This window comes from Aphidius gifuensis, linkage group LG3 (genome assembly GCF_014905175.1).
Source record: "Aphidius gifuensis isolate YNYX2018 linkage group LG3, ASM1490517v1, whole genome shotgun sequence".
Lineage (NCBI taxonomy): Eukaryota > Metazoa > Arthropoda > Insecta > Hymenoptera > Braconidae > Aphidius > Aphidius gifuensis.
In genome coordinates, this window is record NC_057790.1 from 17,941,360 (window position 1) to 17,959,652 (window position 18,293).

At 27.2% G+C, this 18,293-nt stretch overlaps 2 protein-coding genes across 6 annotated transcripts; one reads left to right on the forward strand and one right to left on the reverse strand.

Moving 5' to 3' along the window:
- The first annotated feature begins 2,155 nt into the window (after positions 1-2,155).
- LOC122852345 (malate dehydrogenase, cytoplasmic) lies at positions 2,156-4,199 on the forward strand. Its single transcript, XM_044152108.1, has 4 exons — positions 2,156-2,338; positions 2,678-2,873; positions 2,962-3,650; positions 3,843-4,199. Exons 1-4 carry the CDS (start codon positions 2,336-2,338, stop codon positions 3,939-3,941), a joined length of 987 nt encoding a protein of 328 aa, XP_044008043.1. The 5' UTR covers positions 2,156-2,335; the 3' UTR covers positions 3,942-4,199.
- Positions 4,200-4,729: 530 nt separating this feature from the next.
- On the reverse strand, positions 4,730-18,169 carry LOC122852320 (E3 ubiquitin-protein ligase HECTD1). Of its 5 annotated transcripts, none has more exons than XM_044152063.1 (14): positions 18,064-18,169; positions 17,179-17,225; positions 16,951-17,090; positions 16,055-16,630; positions 14,656-15,769; positions 12,893-13,289; positions 12,640-12,675; positions 12,267-12,533; positions 10,807-12,188; positions 9,391-9,601; positions 9,030-9,230; positions 8,635-8,894; positions 6,147-8,455; positions 4,730-6,071 (listed from the first exon to the last, which is right to left on the reverse strand). In XM_044152063.1, the coding sequence occupies exons 3-14, from the start codon at positions 17,088-17,090 to the stop codon at positions 5,789-5,791; spliced, it is 7,176 nt and encodes a 2,391-aa protein (XP_044007998.1). In that variant the 5' UTR covers positions 17,179-17,225; positions 18,064-18,169; the 3' UTR covers positions 4,730-5,788. The 5 variants fall into 5 exon arrangements, with proteins under 5 accessions (XP_044007998.1, XP_044007997.1, XP_044007995.1 ...); XM_044152062.1 differs by having other exon boundaries at positions 6,147-8,467; XM_044152060.1 differs by having other exon boundaries at positions 10,093-12,188.
- Positions 18,170-18,293: the final 124 nt, after the last annotated feature.

The window sequence follows — 18,293 nt, forward strand, 5'->3', positions numbered from 1 at the left end:
TGAAAATAACTTACAAAATTATTAAAATAATAATTTACAATGATAAATTTTTCTTATAATTAAATTTATAAAATAGTTTTGATATTATTTTAGAGGGATAAAATGCTAGTGGTAATATCGACGCTATGGTCAGACCATCATCAACAGTGGCGACAATGTCAAGATTCCTAAAAGCCAATTATTAAAAAATAATATTTTTAAATTTCTATTACATCGTCAAGGAATTTATTAATGTTTAATTAAAATTTTTATAGTTAATAATTTGTTTAGTTTATCTTCTCAATATTTATGCATTAAAATTTTAAACTATAAAAATTTAATTACATTTTTTCAATTAAAATAAGTATAATACAAAATATATTTAAATATTTTTTATATTTTATTTATCATAGCATCATAGCAGATATTTTTTTATCAATATTTAATTGGCTATTGAGGTTTATTTTTTTTTTTTTCAATTGGTTGCAAAAAAAAAATGCATCATCAATCTATTACTAATTGGTTAAATTCATTGGTTTCAAGTACTTTTTTATTTAATAATTAGTTATAAATTTTTTAATAATAATAATAAAAAAGATATTTTTAAGGGTTTAATTAATTTATGATTGATGGTTTATGATATAATTATAATTTATTCAAATATTCAACAGACTTTTAATAATAAATTTGTTTTAATAATATTATCATTGAGATTTTATTTCAAAAAGTAAATGTTAATATATACATAAACCACGATAAAATTAAAATATCAAAATGCTTTTATCATTATGATTCATGACAATAATTTATTCAAGATAAATTGAGACTTATAAGTAGTATGTTGTATATCAAATTGTTATTTCAACAGTCGAAAATAAAAATTCAACAATAGTGACAACACATGATATTGAAAATTCAAAAATTATTTATTTTTTAAATAAAATAATTGATAAGACATACAATGCTGAAATAAAAAAAGAACCAATATTTATGACAATATTCAAATTAACTATTTCGTAATTGAAATAAAAATGAAAAATTTATTATTATAATATTAGTTTTATTTGATTTTAAAATTAATTTTATAATATATTGATCATGAAAATTTTTTTGGTTAATATTTCATTGATATATAATTGATGTTAAAATTATTATTGGTCAAATAAAAAATAATTTAAAACTCATATAATATTTTTAAGTGATGAAATTATTTATATTATTCATGTAAATTAATAAAAAATTAAATAAAAATCATTCAAATATAATATAGTATCAATAAACGAATATTTGTTTTGCAACAATTTATTATAATTATGTAATGTAAAAGTCATAAATCTATAATCAATATATTATTAAAATATGAATAATGTATATTAAATTAAATCAAATTTCTTTTGAAACAGGCAATTGAATGTCATTTCATTTGTAAATAAATTTTAAAAAATACAAAAAAGGTAATATCTTCATTAGATTAAAAAGTTTTTGGCACTCGAGGTTGTGACCCTTCACTTTTTCAAGAAAATAAATTTGTGTCAATGCATAAACTCACAAAATATTTTAATATACATATATAAATTTTACTTTTCATTAAAATTCAAAAATAAATAATGTTTTATTTTTGTTTTATCAACAACTTGAGTTTGATTTAATTTATAAAAATGATGTAACTGACCTAGACTAATTGAAATAAGCCAACTATCTCTACTCAAGTTGTACGTGATTATACAGATGATCCACTCGGTTTATACAGCTCCTAGATAACTAGTTGAAAGTTAATTTCTAGAAAGGATGATGACATGATATGTATGCAAACACCTGTCAAATCAGAATATTAAATTTAACAAGATTTTATAAAAATCAATAACAAAAATAAACAAGTCTAGCTATTTGATGTTATAATTATTAATCAATTGAGAAAAATTAGTTCCATAATTTATCAATTAAGTTACGAATTGATATAAACTAGTTGAAAAATATTCTAATAAATTGTTCTAAATCCAAATTTCAAAACTCAATACGCCATCTATTGATATTCTATGTTTATTAATGTTAATGATTTGGCGGGGAAATTTTAGTTGGCCGACTGCCAATGACAGTTAATCAAAATAATGATTATTATTATCATAAAATATTAATATTATCATATTAAAAATATATATATGTATAAAATGAAAAAGTTCCAGCACATCAGTGTCGAACTGTGTCGAACAAAAGCGTCATTAGATCGGTCATTTTTATTAATATTATTTATTCAGTTTCACTCTTGACTCAAAGTTGCGACGTCATTAATATTTCCAGCCATCATTTTTATTATCTATAAAAAAAATTAAAGTAATTTTTAATTTCATATACTAAAATGGTAAGATCATTGACATTTATAAACAATAACAATGTATTAATTAAATTAAACAACTCAGTGAAATTTTAAAACGTTATAAAAATTAAAAAAAAAAAAAAAACGTGGTATAATAAATAATTGAAGTTATTATTCATTCAACCTACGATTGACCTTCATTTTGTGATTTAAAATACAATTTAAAATAATAAACAAATGTTTTTAATTATTTTATAACTTAAAATATAAATAATGTTTTATTTTAAATAATTTATTTGATTGATTTTGATTATTATTTTATTTTTCACTGATAAGCAAAATATTTTTCATCTTTATTGATTATGTTTTAATTATTTTTTACAGTCAGAACCAATTAATGTTGTTGTTACTGGTGCAGCTGGGCAAATTGCCTACTCATTATTGTATCAATTGGCATCAGGAAGTGTCTTTGGACTAAATCAACCAATTAATCTTCGTTTACTTGATCTTCCATTTGTCATGGAAATCCTTCAAGGTGTTGTCATGGAGCTTGAAGATTTGGCTCTTCCAATTCTTCGTGGTAATTATTGCTTTATATAATAAATATACCTATACTTTAGTTGTAAAGTTGAAATAAATAATTAATAATATATTATATAATATTACAGAGGTAACACCAACAACTGATCCTGAAATTGCATTTAAAGATGCATCAGCAGCATTTTTAGTTGGTGCAATGCCAAGAAAACAAGGAATGGAACGTAAAGATTTATTATCAGCAAATGTTAAAATATTTAAAGTACAAGGTGAAGCTTTGGATAAATTTGCACGTAAAGATGTTAAAGTTCTTGTTGTTGGTAATCCAGCAAATACAAATGCACTTATTTGTTCACATTATGCACCATCAATACCAAAAGAAAATTTTACAGCAATGACTAGACTTGATCAAAATCGTGCTCAAGCTGTTTTAGCATCACGTCTTGGTGTACAAGTTGATAAAGTTAAAAATGTCATTATATGGGGTAATCATAGCTCAACACAATATCCAGATGCATCACATGCAATGGTTAATGAACAATCAGTACCAATTGCTGTTAATGATGATGCTTGGTTAAATGGTGTATTTGTTGAAACAATACAAAAACGTGGTGCTGCTGTTATTGCTGCACGTAAAAATTCATCAGCAATGTCAGCTGCTAATGCTGCTGCTGATCATATGAGGGATTGGTTTGTTGGAACAAAACCAGGACAATATGTTTCCATGGGTGTTGTTTCTGATGGAAGTTATGGAATACCAAAAGATATTGTTTTTTCATTTCCAGTTACAATCAAAGACAAACAATATACAATTGTTCAGGCATGTTTATATATATTTTTTAAATTTATTATTATCTTGTTGTTATTTACTAAAAAACATAATTGCAAAAACAAATTAATTAATTTAAATTTTGTTTATGTTTTTATGTTACAAAAATAACTTTAGATAATAATTTTATTGATTAGTTGAGGAAAATAATTAATGGAATGTTTTTCTTTTTCTTTTAAACAGGGTCTTGAAATTAATGATTTTGCAAAAACAAAATTGGACATTACTGTTAAGGAACTTGAAGAAGAACGTGCTGATGCTCACAGTGTTTTGATGCCATGACTGACCGGTCAAAATAATGTTATCGATACTCGTTGTAGATTGTAAACACATTAATTTGTTCAAAAGAAAAAAATTAATAAATAAATATATCATGTGTTATATTCAACGTCTAGATTAAAAATCAATGTAAATCTATAGTTTACTTATGTTTAAAATGATCAATTTGTTGAAATAATTATAGACGAGGTATAAAATAAAAATTTAAATTTGAAAAACAAAAAGAAATTAATAAAAAGGATTAATGAAGGAAAATTTTTTGTTACATAATTATACATTTTTTTTTTTTTTGTTTTTTAGTTTTTTTTTTTCATTATTATTATCTCCCCCAATATTCAATAATAATTTATAATACATTAATAATAGTTATTTGTTTTTTTTTTTATCGTTGCCGTATCATCAATTCTCCATTCACAATAATTATATTATTTTTTTCTTTATTCTAATACGGATATACTGATTTTTAATTAAATTGATTTCTTAAATTTTCATTTTAATAATTATTAGCTTTTTTTTTTAAACTTTATTTATATATTTTTTACTAAGATATATTAATAAGGTTTATTATTTTTTTTCTATAATTTTTTTGATGAGCATTAAGTAGCGTATCGTACAAATATGCAAGCCTTATCGCACTGAAAACAAATGTCAAATATCTATTTATTTTTTTTATTTTAAATTTTCTTTTCTAACATTTTAATTAATTTATTTATTTGTTTCCAAGTTTTTTCAGCTGCTCATGATGGAGGCACTCTGCATTTAAAATTTCGAATACTCGAATGTCTATTTTATTTATTTTTTTTTTTTTCACATTTTCATATCACTTTCTGTAAATTACTCGAATTTTATTAAAGAACAATTTTATATCGCACAAAGCAAAAGTATATTTTTAAATATTTATATATATCATTATATAATTTACCTATGGAGAAAAAAAAAAAAAGTGTAGATTTTTTTTTTCAAACTTTGTAAAAGAAAATGATTAATCGGATTAACACCACGGTGTATTTATTTATTATTTTTTTTTTTTATCTGTTTCTAGCTCAGGCAACTAAAAAAAAAAAAGAATAAGTTTTACTACAATTAACAAGCTCGAAAAAAATTATAAATACAACACAAATTTATAGGATAAAAAAAAAAAATGAAAAATCATTAGATTGAAAAGTCGAGGATGTACATAAGAGCTGAATAAATCAGTTTTTTTTTTTGTTTGTTAAACTGAATAGTTTATAAATACAAAAGAGAGAAAAATTAATAATTTGATATCGGTGCCTAAGAAGTTTACGTTTAATTTATAATATTAATAAGCCACATGTACGAGTATTCTCGAGGATGTGATACGCATTTACCTGGTTTATCATGAAGACAAAAAGTGGACAGAGAGCGTGGTAAAACAAAAAAAAACAAAAAGCTCAACGAAAAACTTTTAATTTCACTGGCTTTTCTTATTTGTTTTTTGTTTTTTTCTAAATCTTTTAATCTTTCCCGCTCTCGTATTTTAAAACGTGATATTAGTTTAATCTTAGATTATAAAATCAAAGTATTTTGACATCTAAATATACTAATATTTTTATTTATTTATTTTAAATCCCGAACACGTCAAGTGCCTTGTGTATCACTGAGTTATGCCGATAGAATTGCTGATTTTTAAATTGTTTTTTTTTTTTCTTAATCCCATAAAGATAAGATTACATCTTGTCCAGTATTAAAAAAAAAAAAAAAGGAAACAGTTGCCACATATTAAAACAATTATTTTTTTTTTAGTTTTTGTTTGTTTAAATAATAACAATAAAAATATCCATCAAATAAAAGGTAAGACTAATAATTTTTGTTTTTTTTTTGTTTTTGTTTTAATTGAGATAGAAGCCACGTTCACGTGTTGCAGCTAAAAGTCTTTCTTTCAATTGACTTTCAGTTGGGTACTCAGGAAGTTTCAAGTAATGTACACAAGTGTTGACTGATGGATAACCACCTGATCCAGCATCAACTTTTCGAACAACAGTCAGTCTTGGATGAAGATTACACAAACCACCTGGAGGTAGAGCTGAGCAACCAGTTGCAAATTGAAGAAAAGCTTTTCTTTCTGGCCCAGTTAATGATACTAATACATTGACAAATCTTTGGAATCCAGGACTAAAAAATAAGAAAACAAATATTATAAATAACGTGAATAATAGAAATAAATAGAAAAAAATTAAAACAACGTACCTTTCTCTGGTATATCCCAATTTTGGTTCAGTATAATTGAGCAAATCTTCACGTGTCCATTGTGGATTTTGTTCACCACAAAGCATTGCTCTGACTTCTTCTGGGCTGAAGGCATGTAGTTTTTCCATTGGAAAAACTTTTGAAAAACCAGCTTTAAAAGCTTCCATTTGTCGTGCTATACCTTTATTTAAACAATATGATATTGTTAAATCAGCATATTCCTTGGCATTATCAATGGTAACTGGTATATCACAACCACCATCAACAAGTTCAATTTGATCATGTTGAAATATTTTTGAACATACCGAATATGTCATTGTAAGTCCTAAATCATCAATAGCAACTGATGCACCAGATGAATGATTAATTTTATAATAATCATCATCATTTATTGATGATGTACAACCATCAGATAAACAACGTTCACGTTTATTAATTAATGTTTGTATATCTTTAATAAATTTACCACGTACTGGATCAACAGATACAAGATCATCTGTATCAAGTATATTACTATACCATGGTATTGGTTCTAATGATGTATAAATACCATTACCATCATTATTATTATCACCACCATCATCAGATATAAAACTTGATGCCATACTTGATGACATACTTTCTTGTGTAACACCAGTTAATCCAATTTTTTCATTAACATTATTTGTTATATCACCATGACACATTAATTTTAAAAATGATCTTGATAATGGTAAATCAACAAGACGATTATCTTGTAATACTTTAGCCAAAAATACACCCAAAAACCAAAAATAACGTACAGCACGATTACATAATTCTGAACTTTGTGGTAATGGTGCTGGAAATAAACCACTAGTACGAGAAACATAATAACCAATTGGTTTAATATTATCATCAGATGATGATATTTTTAAAATATCACTTGTATCATCATCATCACATAGCCATAAACCTAAATCTTTTCTTTGTAATTCAGCAGCAACAAGTGCAAAAAATTCTAATGTTGGTCCAAGACCAGTACCTTCTTCGCCAACAAATTCAACTTCTAATATACTTTTACGATTTGCATGTACTTTAAGTACTTGTTCAGCCCAATCAAGTAATTTATCACCACGTGGTACACTAACTCTTTCATGTTTTAATCTACCAACTCTAAATTCATGACTATCATCACGTCTTGGACTTAAACCAGGTGCACGTTGACGTTCTAATACAGCATCTCTTTGTGTTTGTAACCATACTATTGATCTTGATGCACCAAATGCAGTACAACTAAAATATAAACGACGTGTTTCAAATGGAAGTAAAAATGGACAACTACGGGCTAATTCTTCACACCATGTTGGTAATGCACCAGCTGCAAGGGCCAATGGATCTTGTATTTGTTGTAATATTTTATTTGTTATTTTTTTAGATGTAAAATCATCTGGATTAATTGTACATAATGTATCATCATTATCATTATTATTATCATTATTATCAATTATAATAATATCTTCTCTATTACTTTTTTTTTTATCATCATTATAACTATTATTTTTTGTACTTAATACATAAACATGACGTAATAATTGTAATACATCTTCAACAGTACATATATTTGTATTTTGATTTGTTAATTTACCTGAATAAAGTGTTACAATTGGTGTTGCACGTCCAGATGATTCATCATCATCTTTGCATTCTTTATAAATTATTGTATATGTTGGTTCCCATATTCTACGTAATTTTTCTTGTCTACTACCAAGTTCAGTTAATTGCATTAATTCTTGTACAGCTTGAAATATACTTGTATGTGAATCATTTAATGTTAATTCAACATCTGGTATATCTGGTAAACCTGGTCCTTTAAGTATAAGTGATAAACTTGGCATTGTTGATATACCAGTACGTATACCTGGTTGTGTATCACTACCAGGTGGTGGTACATCTAAATCAGTTGTTTGATTTATATTTGTACGACCTGGACGTGGATCAAATGCTGGTATTAATGCTGAAAATTGACGTTTTAATACAAATTCATCATCCCAAGCACGACGTTTTGTACTTTGTGGTGTTTCTTCATCCATAAATGCTGCTAATAAATTTCTTGATACCATAACTTCTTCATATTCACCACCCTCACCACCTTCACCTTCTTCTTCATTTTCTTCATCATCATCTTCTTGATCATTTTCTTCATTATCATCATCTTCTTCAGCTAATACACCATCTTCATCATCATCAAGATCACCAAGTAATGTTGGACCACCAACAGTACGTGTACCACTTATATTTGAATTTGTAATACCACCACCGCATGATTCCAAAAAATCCTCAAGACTGACCTGTAGCCACAACTTCTCATTATATTAAAAATCAATTTTTTCATTAAAACTAGATTAATTTATTGAGGAAGATGAATTTCATTAGTTTCATTAGTTTACAAAAAATTTATAATAATAAAATCCGAGCAAAAATATTTTATTACATATACGTATTAAAATTAAAAACAATTATATCTCACCTGTTCACTGTCGCTACTCGTACTTGTTAATGACATTGTAAGTGCTTGTCCAAGGCTAGCACCAGTTGTTGTTGTTGTAACACCACTTCCAGTAACCTGTCCTGAACTTGTAAGACTTGGAAAACTTTGTGCTGTACTCAATAAACCACCAGGAAAATTTGAACTAAGTGCTAATCTAACAAGACTTGAAACTGAATTTTGTCCACGTGAATTTGATCCATTATTTGAATTTGGTGCAATATGTTGTGTACCAGATGGTCCTAAAAATGATTTATGGGATTGTTATATGATATTGACATTTTTTTATTATTAATATTATGATTTGTTTCATACAAAAAATGTTTAAAAGAGCATGTAGCTATGTAGGATTATTAATATTTAGTGATAAAACAAACCTAAAGTACGTCTTCGTGCCATTGCAGCAAACGTTTCCAATAAACCAGTTGTTGCTGCTGGTTCCATAGTGTTGTTAGCATCAGAACAAGCGAGATTGGGTACAGATACGGACATAGGATTGGTAACCACAACAGGACCTCCCCCAGATGGATTTTGTGAGGATGAACTAGCATCTTTATCACGACTGCATACTTTTGTTGCTAATTTAACGATAAACGATTATTTAATATGATTATTTTACTAATGATTGATTGAAATGAAATTATTATGATATTAAAATATATTAGCAAAGGAAAATATATGCAGGAGATGTTAATGAATTTAATAAAGTGTAATGTTTGTGTTGATAATAATACATACCAGCAGGTGATGGTGGTGGAATTTCTCGTTGAACTGTACGAATTCTTAATGGATTTTCATCAGCTTCATTAGATACTGATATTCTAACAGGTACTAAACCAAGTAATTCACCACTTAAGAAACTGTTTGTATTATTACGTAATCTATCGGCACCTTCACGTAGACGATCAAGTACTTCAACAGCTTCAAGACTCAATAAACCACTTGATGGCTAAAATAAAAATCACACAGAAAAAAAAAAAAAAATCCATATAACAATGAAAAAAAATTAACAATTTTAGTTACATTAATTTCAAAAAAATTAATTTGAAATAAATATTACTTATTACTTATTATTTATAAATAGACATGAGACACAACATGTACGAGAAAAAATTGATGAAAATGGATAAATTACGATACAAACAAAAAATTAAAAAAATAGAAAAGCCAATCACGAATAATAGTAATAATAATAATAATAATTCTAAACACTCTTTGAAAATTTCATATAGAAAAATAAATAAATACCCAACACAAAAAAAATCATAAATATAAATAACAACAATATAAATGAAAAATATTATTAAACAAAAAAATAAAACAACCGAAAAAATGAGAAAAAAAAGAAGAAGAAAATTTAAATGAGAAAAAACTAAAAAAAAACCACCCTCCCCTTTTTTTTTTTTGTTTTTTCAAGACAACGTAAAACCAATGAATTACCTTGTTTCCCCTCAAAGTTGAAAAAAGTGGTTTAGAACTGCTTGATGCACGATTACTATTACTATTTGATGTACAATCAGTATTCAATGCCAAAGATTCAACAATTGTTGCAAGATCACTTGTAACATTATTATCAGGACGAGGATGTAAAACAACAGAAAGTTCACCAGTTGTACAACCAGCACCACCCTCCCCAGTAACAGCAACAACAGCCTCACTTTTACCAATTGATAAAACACTTTCAGCAATTGTTTCAGCAGTATTTTTAGCTATTAAATTATCAACACTTGCTGTTTGATCAGATGTTACAACTGAACCCCTTAAACTAATATCAGTACAATCTGGTAAACTTGTTGTACTACTTGATTTTCTTCCCGTTAATATACCACTTGAATTTTTATTTTTTATATCACTACCACCACTACCACCACTACCACAACAACCAATACCACCAATGCCAATGCCAATGCCAACACCACCACCACTACCACCCCCATCCAATGTATTATTATTACTATTAATTCGTAAATCATATTTTCCCTCAGCACCCATACGATATGAATTTGAACCACCATGATCCCATGTAACATCAATCCAACCATTATGTAATTCACCAGTTATAGAACCTTCACCAGGTGGTATACCATCCTGATCTTTCCATTTCCAATCAAGACCCCTAGCAACCCTTGCACCACTAACAAGATGACGTAATACCTGTGTTCTTATTAATCTTCTTTGACGTCTAACACCAGCTTCAGCTTCACGTGCTGCTTTTCCTAAATCTTCACAAACACCAGTAACTTCACCATATACTTCAAATCCAGATACAGATAAATAATGTGTTTGTCCAGATGCATTTTTTCCAGTTTGTTGTAAACGTAAATGACGCCATCCTTGTAATTCATCATTTGGTGATTCTAATGTCCATGTTGCTGTACTACCTGGTTCATTTAATGAACAATCATCACAATGTGTTATTATTGTTATCCAACTAATACCATCTTTTGATACTTGAAATGACCAATTACGTAATGCACTACGTCCATAACCACGTGCATGACGTAGTGTATATGCTGTTGGTATTAACCATACACCAAGATCAATTGAAAACCATGCACGTTTATCATCATTTGTATGACAATTAAGTGCATTTTGTTCACGACTTAATATATCTTCAAGATGTCCATATGGTAATGTTCTACCATCACTTGATGTTACAACAACAAGACCATATTGTCCTGGATTAATCCATTCATTTGTTGTTTTACCATTTGTACCAATCCAATATATTATACCATTTTCATCAAAATCATGCTGATATTGAAATGTTAATTTATCAATATCTTTTAATTTTTTAACAAATGTAAATGTTGATCTATCATGATCATGCCATTGTTTTGCAACCATTTTTAATAAATGATTTTCCAATTGTTGTATTGTACTTAATGGTTCCATTTTTAAACTACGACCAGTACGATCAATTAAAGCTGATTCGCATGGTGATTTTTCTAATCTAAATCTAAGACGTCTTGTTAATATTTGTAAACCATAACCAGAACCAGGTGTATCATATAAATATACTGGTAATTTTTCAATTGATTCAAGTACAGATATTAATTTTTGTACAAGTATTTTAGCTGAATTATTATCATCATTTGTATTTGTTGAATTAAAACATGATTTAAATACAGCAATACGTTGTAAACGTAATTTTGTTAAACGTGATGATGGTAATTGTATTGTACTTGTTGGTCCAGCTAATAATGCTAATAATGCTTGTACAAGACCACTTGAATGTAATTCATATGCTGATACTCTTCCTTCTTCATTTAATAATAATTTTAATTCTTCCAATGATATTTGTAATACATTACGCCATTCACGATTACCAGATAATTGTTTTTGACATGCTCTTTCAATTTGATTAACAATTGCTGAAAGTTTACCAACAACACCACGTGGTTGTGCTTGAGCTGCTTTAAAATAATTTTCATATATTTCTTGTGCTTGTGTTTTTACTTTTTGTTTAATTGCTTCAATTTTTGAACGTAAACGTTTACCACGTTTACCAGCCCATCCTGCTGCAAAATCAGGACCTAAAAAATAGAAAATATATATCATTAATAATCCTCCAATTTATTTAAATAATAATCATCATCAAGAACAACTCTTACCTAAACTTGTTTCAGCAGTAAATGAATGTTTTGTTCTACGATTTGATTCAAATATAAAGCCAGGTAAATCTTCACGTAATATTGTTGCTTGTTGTTGACCATCAGAATTATGTATAAATACTTCACATTCTTTTCTTGATGACAATGCCCAATTACCAACAACTAATCTTGTTGGACCTGGTCTCGATAATACCGGTTGACTAACTGAATTTGGCTTAACTTGACTTCTTGCACGTTGTAATTTTTCCAAAAATTCACCACGATTTTCTATAAAATTATCATTCATTATATTTCAATGATATTATTAATTCAATAATAAACATGACATTAATTGTTTTAATTGTAGAAAGAAACAAGAAAATATATAATTTACCTTCTGTTGTGAGTGATTCAGTATTCCTTCCTTTTCCTGTTGTCAGTTAGTTGAAAAATAAAACAATGAAAAATGCGTTATTTACTAAATACTATTGGCAACATCTCAACGTTAATTACAAATGATAATTAATAATAAAAAAAAAAATAAATATATTATGAATTTAAAAATTAAATTTTCTCAATTTATTTTTGAGTTTAATAGAAAAAAAATTTCCACACTAAGAAAAATAATAAAAATATATATATTTTACCATTTGTATCAGTTCCACCTTCTGGACTTCCACTTGAATACATTGTTGCAAGTTTACCATCAAGAATAAATCTAAACCATCCATTACTTCCATTTGATAATTCAAGTGCAGCAGCATCTGACCATACATAAAGACAATCACGTCCACGACAAATACACCAATCTCGCCAATGATATGCACGACCAACAATTAATTCTTTAGCATCTTCAAGTCTATGTTCATCACCAGGTATTGTTGATTCTGATTCTGGTTCTGGTGTTGTTTCTTGTGGTCCAGCAAGTGCAGCAACTTTTGAAAAAACTCCTAATCTTGCAAAATGTTCAAGAAATTCATCTTTTCCTTTCATCATTAAATCTTGTATCATTTGTAAAACTATCAAATGACCATCTTCATCTTCCTATAGATTAACAAGATAACACAAATTAATTATTATTTATTTTATTATTTATAAACAAATAATTAAAACACAAACAATATATTATTTATTTTTTAATTGTTTATTAATTTTATATAAAGCTCAAGTAATATTATGTAATTTAAAAAAAATACATTGAGCTTTTTATAAAATTAAATAAACAATATTTAAACAGTGCAAGCAAACCAAGGAACAATCATCATTGATTTACACTGACAAATCTATATGAATGTATTTTTTGTTTCTTTTTTTTTTAATAACGAAAAAAAATCCTATCGCAGCAGGCAGAGAACATTCGCGTCATTTGGAAGCTCGGCCATATTATTATTGAAAGAAAAATAATATAAATATAATTAAAACAAATGAAAATGAATGAAAAAAAAAAACAATAAATACAAAAGTATAATTATTGTAATAATAAAATGATAAAGGAAGAAAAAACCAGTTAATAATTTTGACTATAATCCAGTCTCGCCTGTGATCCGCCTCCGGCTATCAAGTTTGTCAAATCCTTCGCATGTTATTTAAATAAACAAAAATTAAGTAAAATTAAAATCAACAAAACGAACAAAAAAATAACAAATAATAATTAAAAAATTAATTAAAAATTAGGGATAGAGGCAACAATATTTTTAAAATGTTGATTCAACTTTTTCTTTTTTTTTTTTTTTTGCTACCAAATTCACATGCGTAAGTTCGGTTAGATCTCAAAACGCATTGTTAAACATGAAAAAAAAAAAAAAAAACATGTATATTCATGTATGATTCTCAGACTCTCATTAACAACAAAGAATTTTTTTTTTTTTTTTTGTTTTGTTTTTTAGCTAAAAGGCAACAAGGTGAGAAACAAAAAAAAAAAAATAGAAAAAAGAATATTTAATTTAATTTAACAAAAAAAATAAAGATGATGAAAAAACGGATGTTACCGTTTTATCGATAATGTAGTTCTGGGAACTGGAAGACTTGCGAGACGAAAGGCAGGGCAATTTGGGGCCAACAATCGACTTGAGGGGCGGAGGCGGTGGTGGCGTTGACTTAATCTCAATTTCCTGTGAAACAATTCTTAGTCTAAGTCACTGAAACAAATTCGCGCTTATTGTCTGCCTGCGTCCAATATAAGTACATTTTTTTAAAATTAAATTTTGACATATTTTCCTGTAAATAAAATCACATCAAAGCTGTATAAATACTCTGAGTCTTTTTCACTGTAAAAAATAATCCCGATATTGTTATCTAAAAATTTGAATAATTACATATTTCATTTGTCTTTGATGAGAAAAAAATTCCGAGATTTATCAGATAATATAGAATACAATATATTATTTAAAAATAATAATAAATTTCTTACCTCATTATCAAGAACATTTGCAATAACTTCAACCAGCATAGCTCCACAACCAGCTGTTTTATCATCACCACAAGTTTCAACAAGTAAATCTGATTGTATATAATGTACCATTTTTCTAATTAAACTCAAACTTGATTTTCTAACACTTGATAACATTGTTGATTGAAATGTTGAACAAAAAACTGGTAATAAACGTTTTAAATATACTGGTGCCATTTCTGGATCACCTTTTGGCTCAGTAAAATTATCAATGTCATTATTATTATCTGGTTTTTTATGTTCTTGATTTGTTGGTAACATCCATTCACCAGGTGATTGTAAAATTGCAGCAACTTCACGATGTCCTTCATCAACTCTTTCACGTGCTTTATCTAATGATGTTTTACCATCTTCATCACGTAAATCTGGATTAGCACCATGACGTAATAATACTTTAGCAATTGCTGGTCTACCAAAACATGCTGCATAATGTAAACTTGATGAACGTTGTCCTTTATTAACATCAGCTCCACGATCACATAAAAATTCAACCATTTCTTGTGTACCAAATGCTGATGCCCAATTTAATAATGTTTGTCCAACATCATCCATAAAATTTACTTCAATACCACCATTATCAATTGCTTCAATAAGTGCATCAGTATCTTTTGATCTAATACAATCAATTAATTGTCTATGTGATTTTTCACCAGCACTATCAAGTCTTCTTAATCTTGGTAATAATTGTCCAGATGAACCACCAGCACCACCAACAGCAACAGCACTACCACTAGCACCACTACTACTAGCACTACCTCCACGACCAAGTGCTGAACGTCCTTCAAATAATAAAACAAGTAATAAATCAACAAGTCTCATTGAATCAAGAGCACAACGTTCATCTCCTTTAACTGCTTTTTCAATTGCATCTGGTAATTGTGAACGTAATAAATCATATGTTATTGTTGGTGAACCACGACACAATGTTGATAATAAACTTATTATTGTTGATACTGATGCACATGATTTTGCTTCTGGTGTTGGCATTGTTGATGATGTACTTGATGGTGGTGGAGTTTTTGGATTACTTGATGTTGCTGTTGCTGATGCACCTGGACCAGCTGCATTAGATAACCTAATAATAATAATAATAAAAATAATCATTATTATATTATTTTTATAATTAATTTTTTTCTTTCATTTTGATGAAATGATTCATCAATCGATCGTTAAATTGTGACTAATAAGTATGTCATTAACAATGTTTATTATTACTATTATTATTTTCAATGTAAAACTATGAATAATATTTTCTTATCTTATCAAAGAATTTTAAAAATAAACAAGTTATTTTAAAAAATTGATTTCAATTTATGATGAAATTTAAAAACTAAATTTAAATGATAAATGATTAACTTACCTATAGAGTAATTCTACAACAAGTCCATTACAAGCAAGTGGTGCTGGATCAGTTCCACGTCTTGAAAATCTATCAGCTAATGATGCAAAACATCTTAATGCACCATCAGCAACATGAGCATCTTCATGTCTTAATAATATTGACAATGCTTCAACACAATCAGGTAATGCTTTATCTTGTGGTTCAACTTTACCACATAAACGTGATACAACAGCCATTGCTGAATGTAATGTATCACGATGTACACGTGCACCATGTTCTCTTATAAAACATAAAGAACATGGTAAACCACCAGCTTCAAATACAGCACCAGCTTCTCTTGCACAAACAAGTTCCAATACTTTGATACATTGTTCAGCTAAATCACGACTTGTACGTGAACCTAAACCAGCACCAGATAATCTACCGCATATTGCTTTAACAGCACCTTCCATTGCAATAACACGACGTGTACATTCTGCTGATACATCAAGATAATATGTTATTGCACGTGCAGTTACTTCAAGAACAGAATCTGGTGCTTGTTCATCTAAAAATATTCTGCATAATGCTGGTAAAAATGTTCTTGGTGGACATCTAGAAAAAATATTTAATATACATTTATTTTGTCAAGATTAATTGCTTGAAATGGTCAATGAGGGTAAAAGATGAAGCCATATTATTTTAAAGAATATACATAATTAATTACTTTTAAAATTAATAAATTATAATAAATTAATTTTCTTTTAATATTTTTAAAAGCATTAAAATAATTTTTTAAAATAAAAAATAAATACCAAGATCAGGTTATAGGTATAACTTTCACTCAAATTAAAAATAAACAAGTGTTAATTTAAAAATTACACAGTAACTTTCATTGAGATAAAAAAAGAGTAAAAAAAAAAAAATATACATACATTTCAAAGCAACGATCGACATTGTCGGACATAAGTAGTAACATGCACAATTGTTCCAAAGCGATGAGCTGCATGTCTCGCTCATCACCCTGGCCCATACTGAGCCATTCCAATAACGTTTCTGGATCAACTTCAGCCATCTATAAATGACAAACAAATTATATTATTATCTTATTACTTACTTATTTATGAAATTTCTTATTTGTAAATTCATAAAAAACAACTTACTTTGTTATCAGCGAAGCACTTTTTTGAGAAAATCTCAAAGTAACAATCTGCAACAAAAGTAAAAATATAAAACAAAATTATTATCATACTTTCAGTTCATATATATATATATATAGGTATATCCACCACATACAATCAACTTTCTAGAAATAAAAAAAAAAAATATTATAAAACAAAAACAAACATTAATTATCTACACAAAAATTTTCCCGAATATTCTGCAAGCGGACTTGCAGCAAACAGAATATCATCAATAAATAATTCATTATGAAAAGTAAATTAGTCACGATCAAGGTCTTCAACACAATTTTCTGGGCCACAAATATCACAATACTGTCGCAATCAAGATGTAAATATACATATGCAATATCACTCATCTAATAATCATAACAATAGTCAAAAATAATAAATAAATAACAAAAATTTAAATGATAATTTGTTGATGATGATAAAAAAAAATATAAATAATCAACATTTTCCACTTGAAAAATTTTAAACCAATCGAGGCATGGACATTGAACAAAGAGAGTCTAATAAAAAAGACAGACACAGGTGAAAAAAAAAATAAAAAAAAATAAATAACACAAGAGTAAGAAAGACAAATAAAGAGACAGCAATATAATCACCGTGTCCCAACGTTGAAATCAAATTTATCCATTAACAATTCACATCACCTCACAAATAACCAAAAAAAAAAAAAAAAAGCTGTAATAAAACTGAAAAAAAAAAAAAATAAATACCAAAAAAATTAGTCAATAATCTTTTAACATTCATTTGTCACTGTATATATATTTTTCATAATATTTGAAAAAAAAACATCATCTCCGAATAATAAAAATAAAATTATAAATAAATAAAAAAAAAAAAATTAATAATAATACGTACCGTTGAGTACAGTGTTCCATTATTCGCGGGGTCAAGTCGCCATCCTTTCTGTTCGTAGCAAAATTACCAATGTTGAAAGTTGAATAAAAAAAAAAAAAACAACAAAACACAAAATTGATGAAGCAATTTAATGATTAATTGAATCACCAAACACAGTTATATTATTGTTTATATTAAATATAAAATTATTGATTGTAAAAATGATATTTTAATATATTGTTATTGATATC

Bases quoted from the DNA above. Each gene is read 5' to 3' on its own strand.
- LOC122852345 (XM_044152108.1), top strand. The intron at 2,874-2,961 runs GTAATTATTGCT...ATAATATTACAG, and splicing joins GGCTCTTCCAATTCTTCGTG to AGGTAACACCAACAACTGAT. The intron at 3,651-3,842 runs GCATGTTTATAT...TCTTTTAAACAG, and splicing joins AACAATATACAATTGTTCAG to GGTCTTGAAATTAATGATTT.
- LOC122852320 (XM_044152059.1), bottom strand. From the start codon at position 17,090: ATGGCTGAAGTTGATCCAGAAACGTTATTGGAATGGCTCAGTATGGGC. The intron at 12,676-12,892 runs GTAAAATATATA...AACTGACAACAG, and splicing joins AGGTGGAACTGATACAAATG to GAAAAGGAAGGAATACTGAA. The intron at 12,534-12,639 runs GTAAATTATATA...ATAATTTTATAG, and splicing joins TGAATCACTCACAACAGAAG to AAAATCGTGGTGAATTTTTG.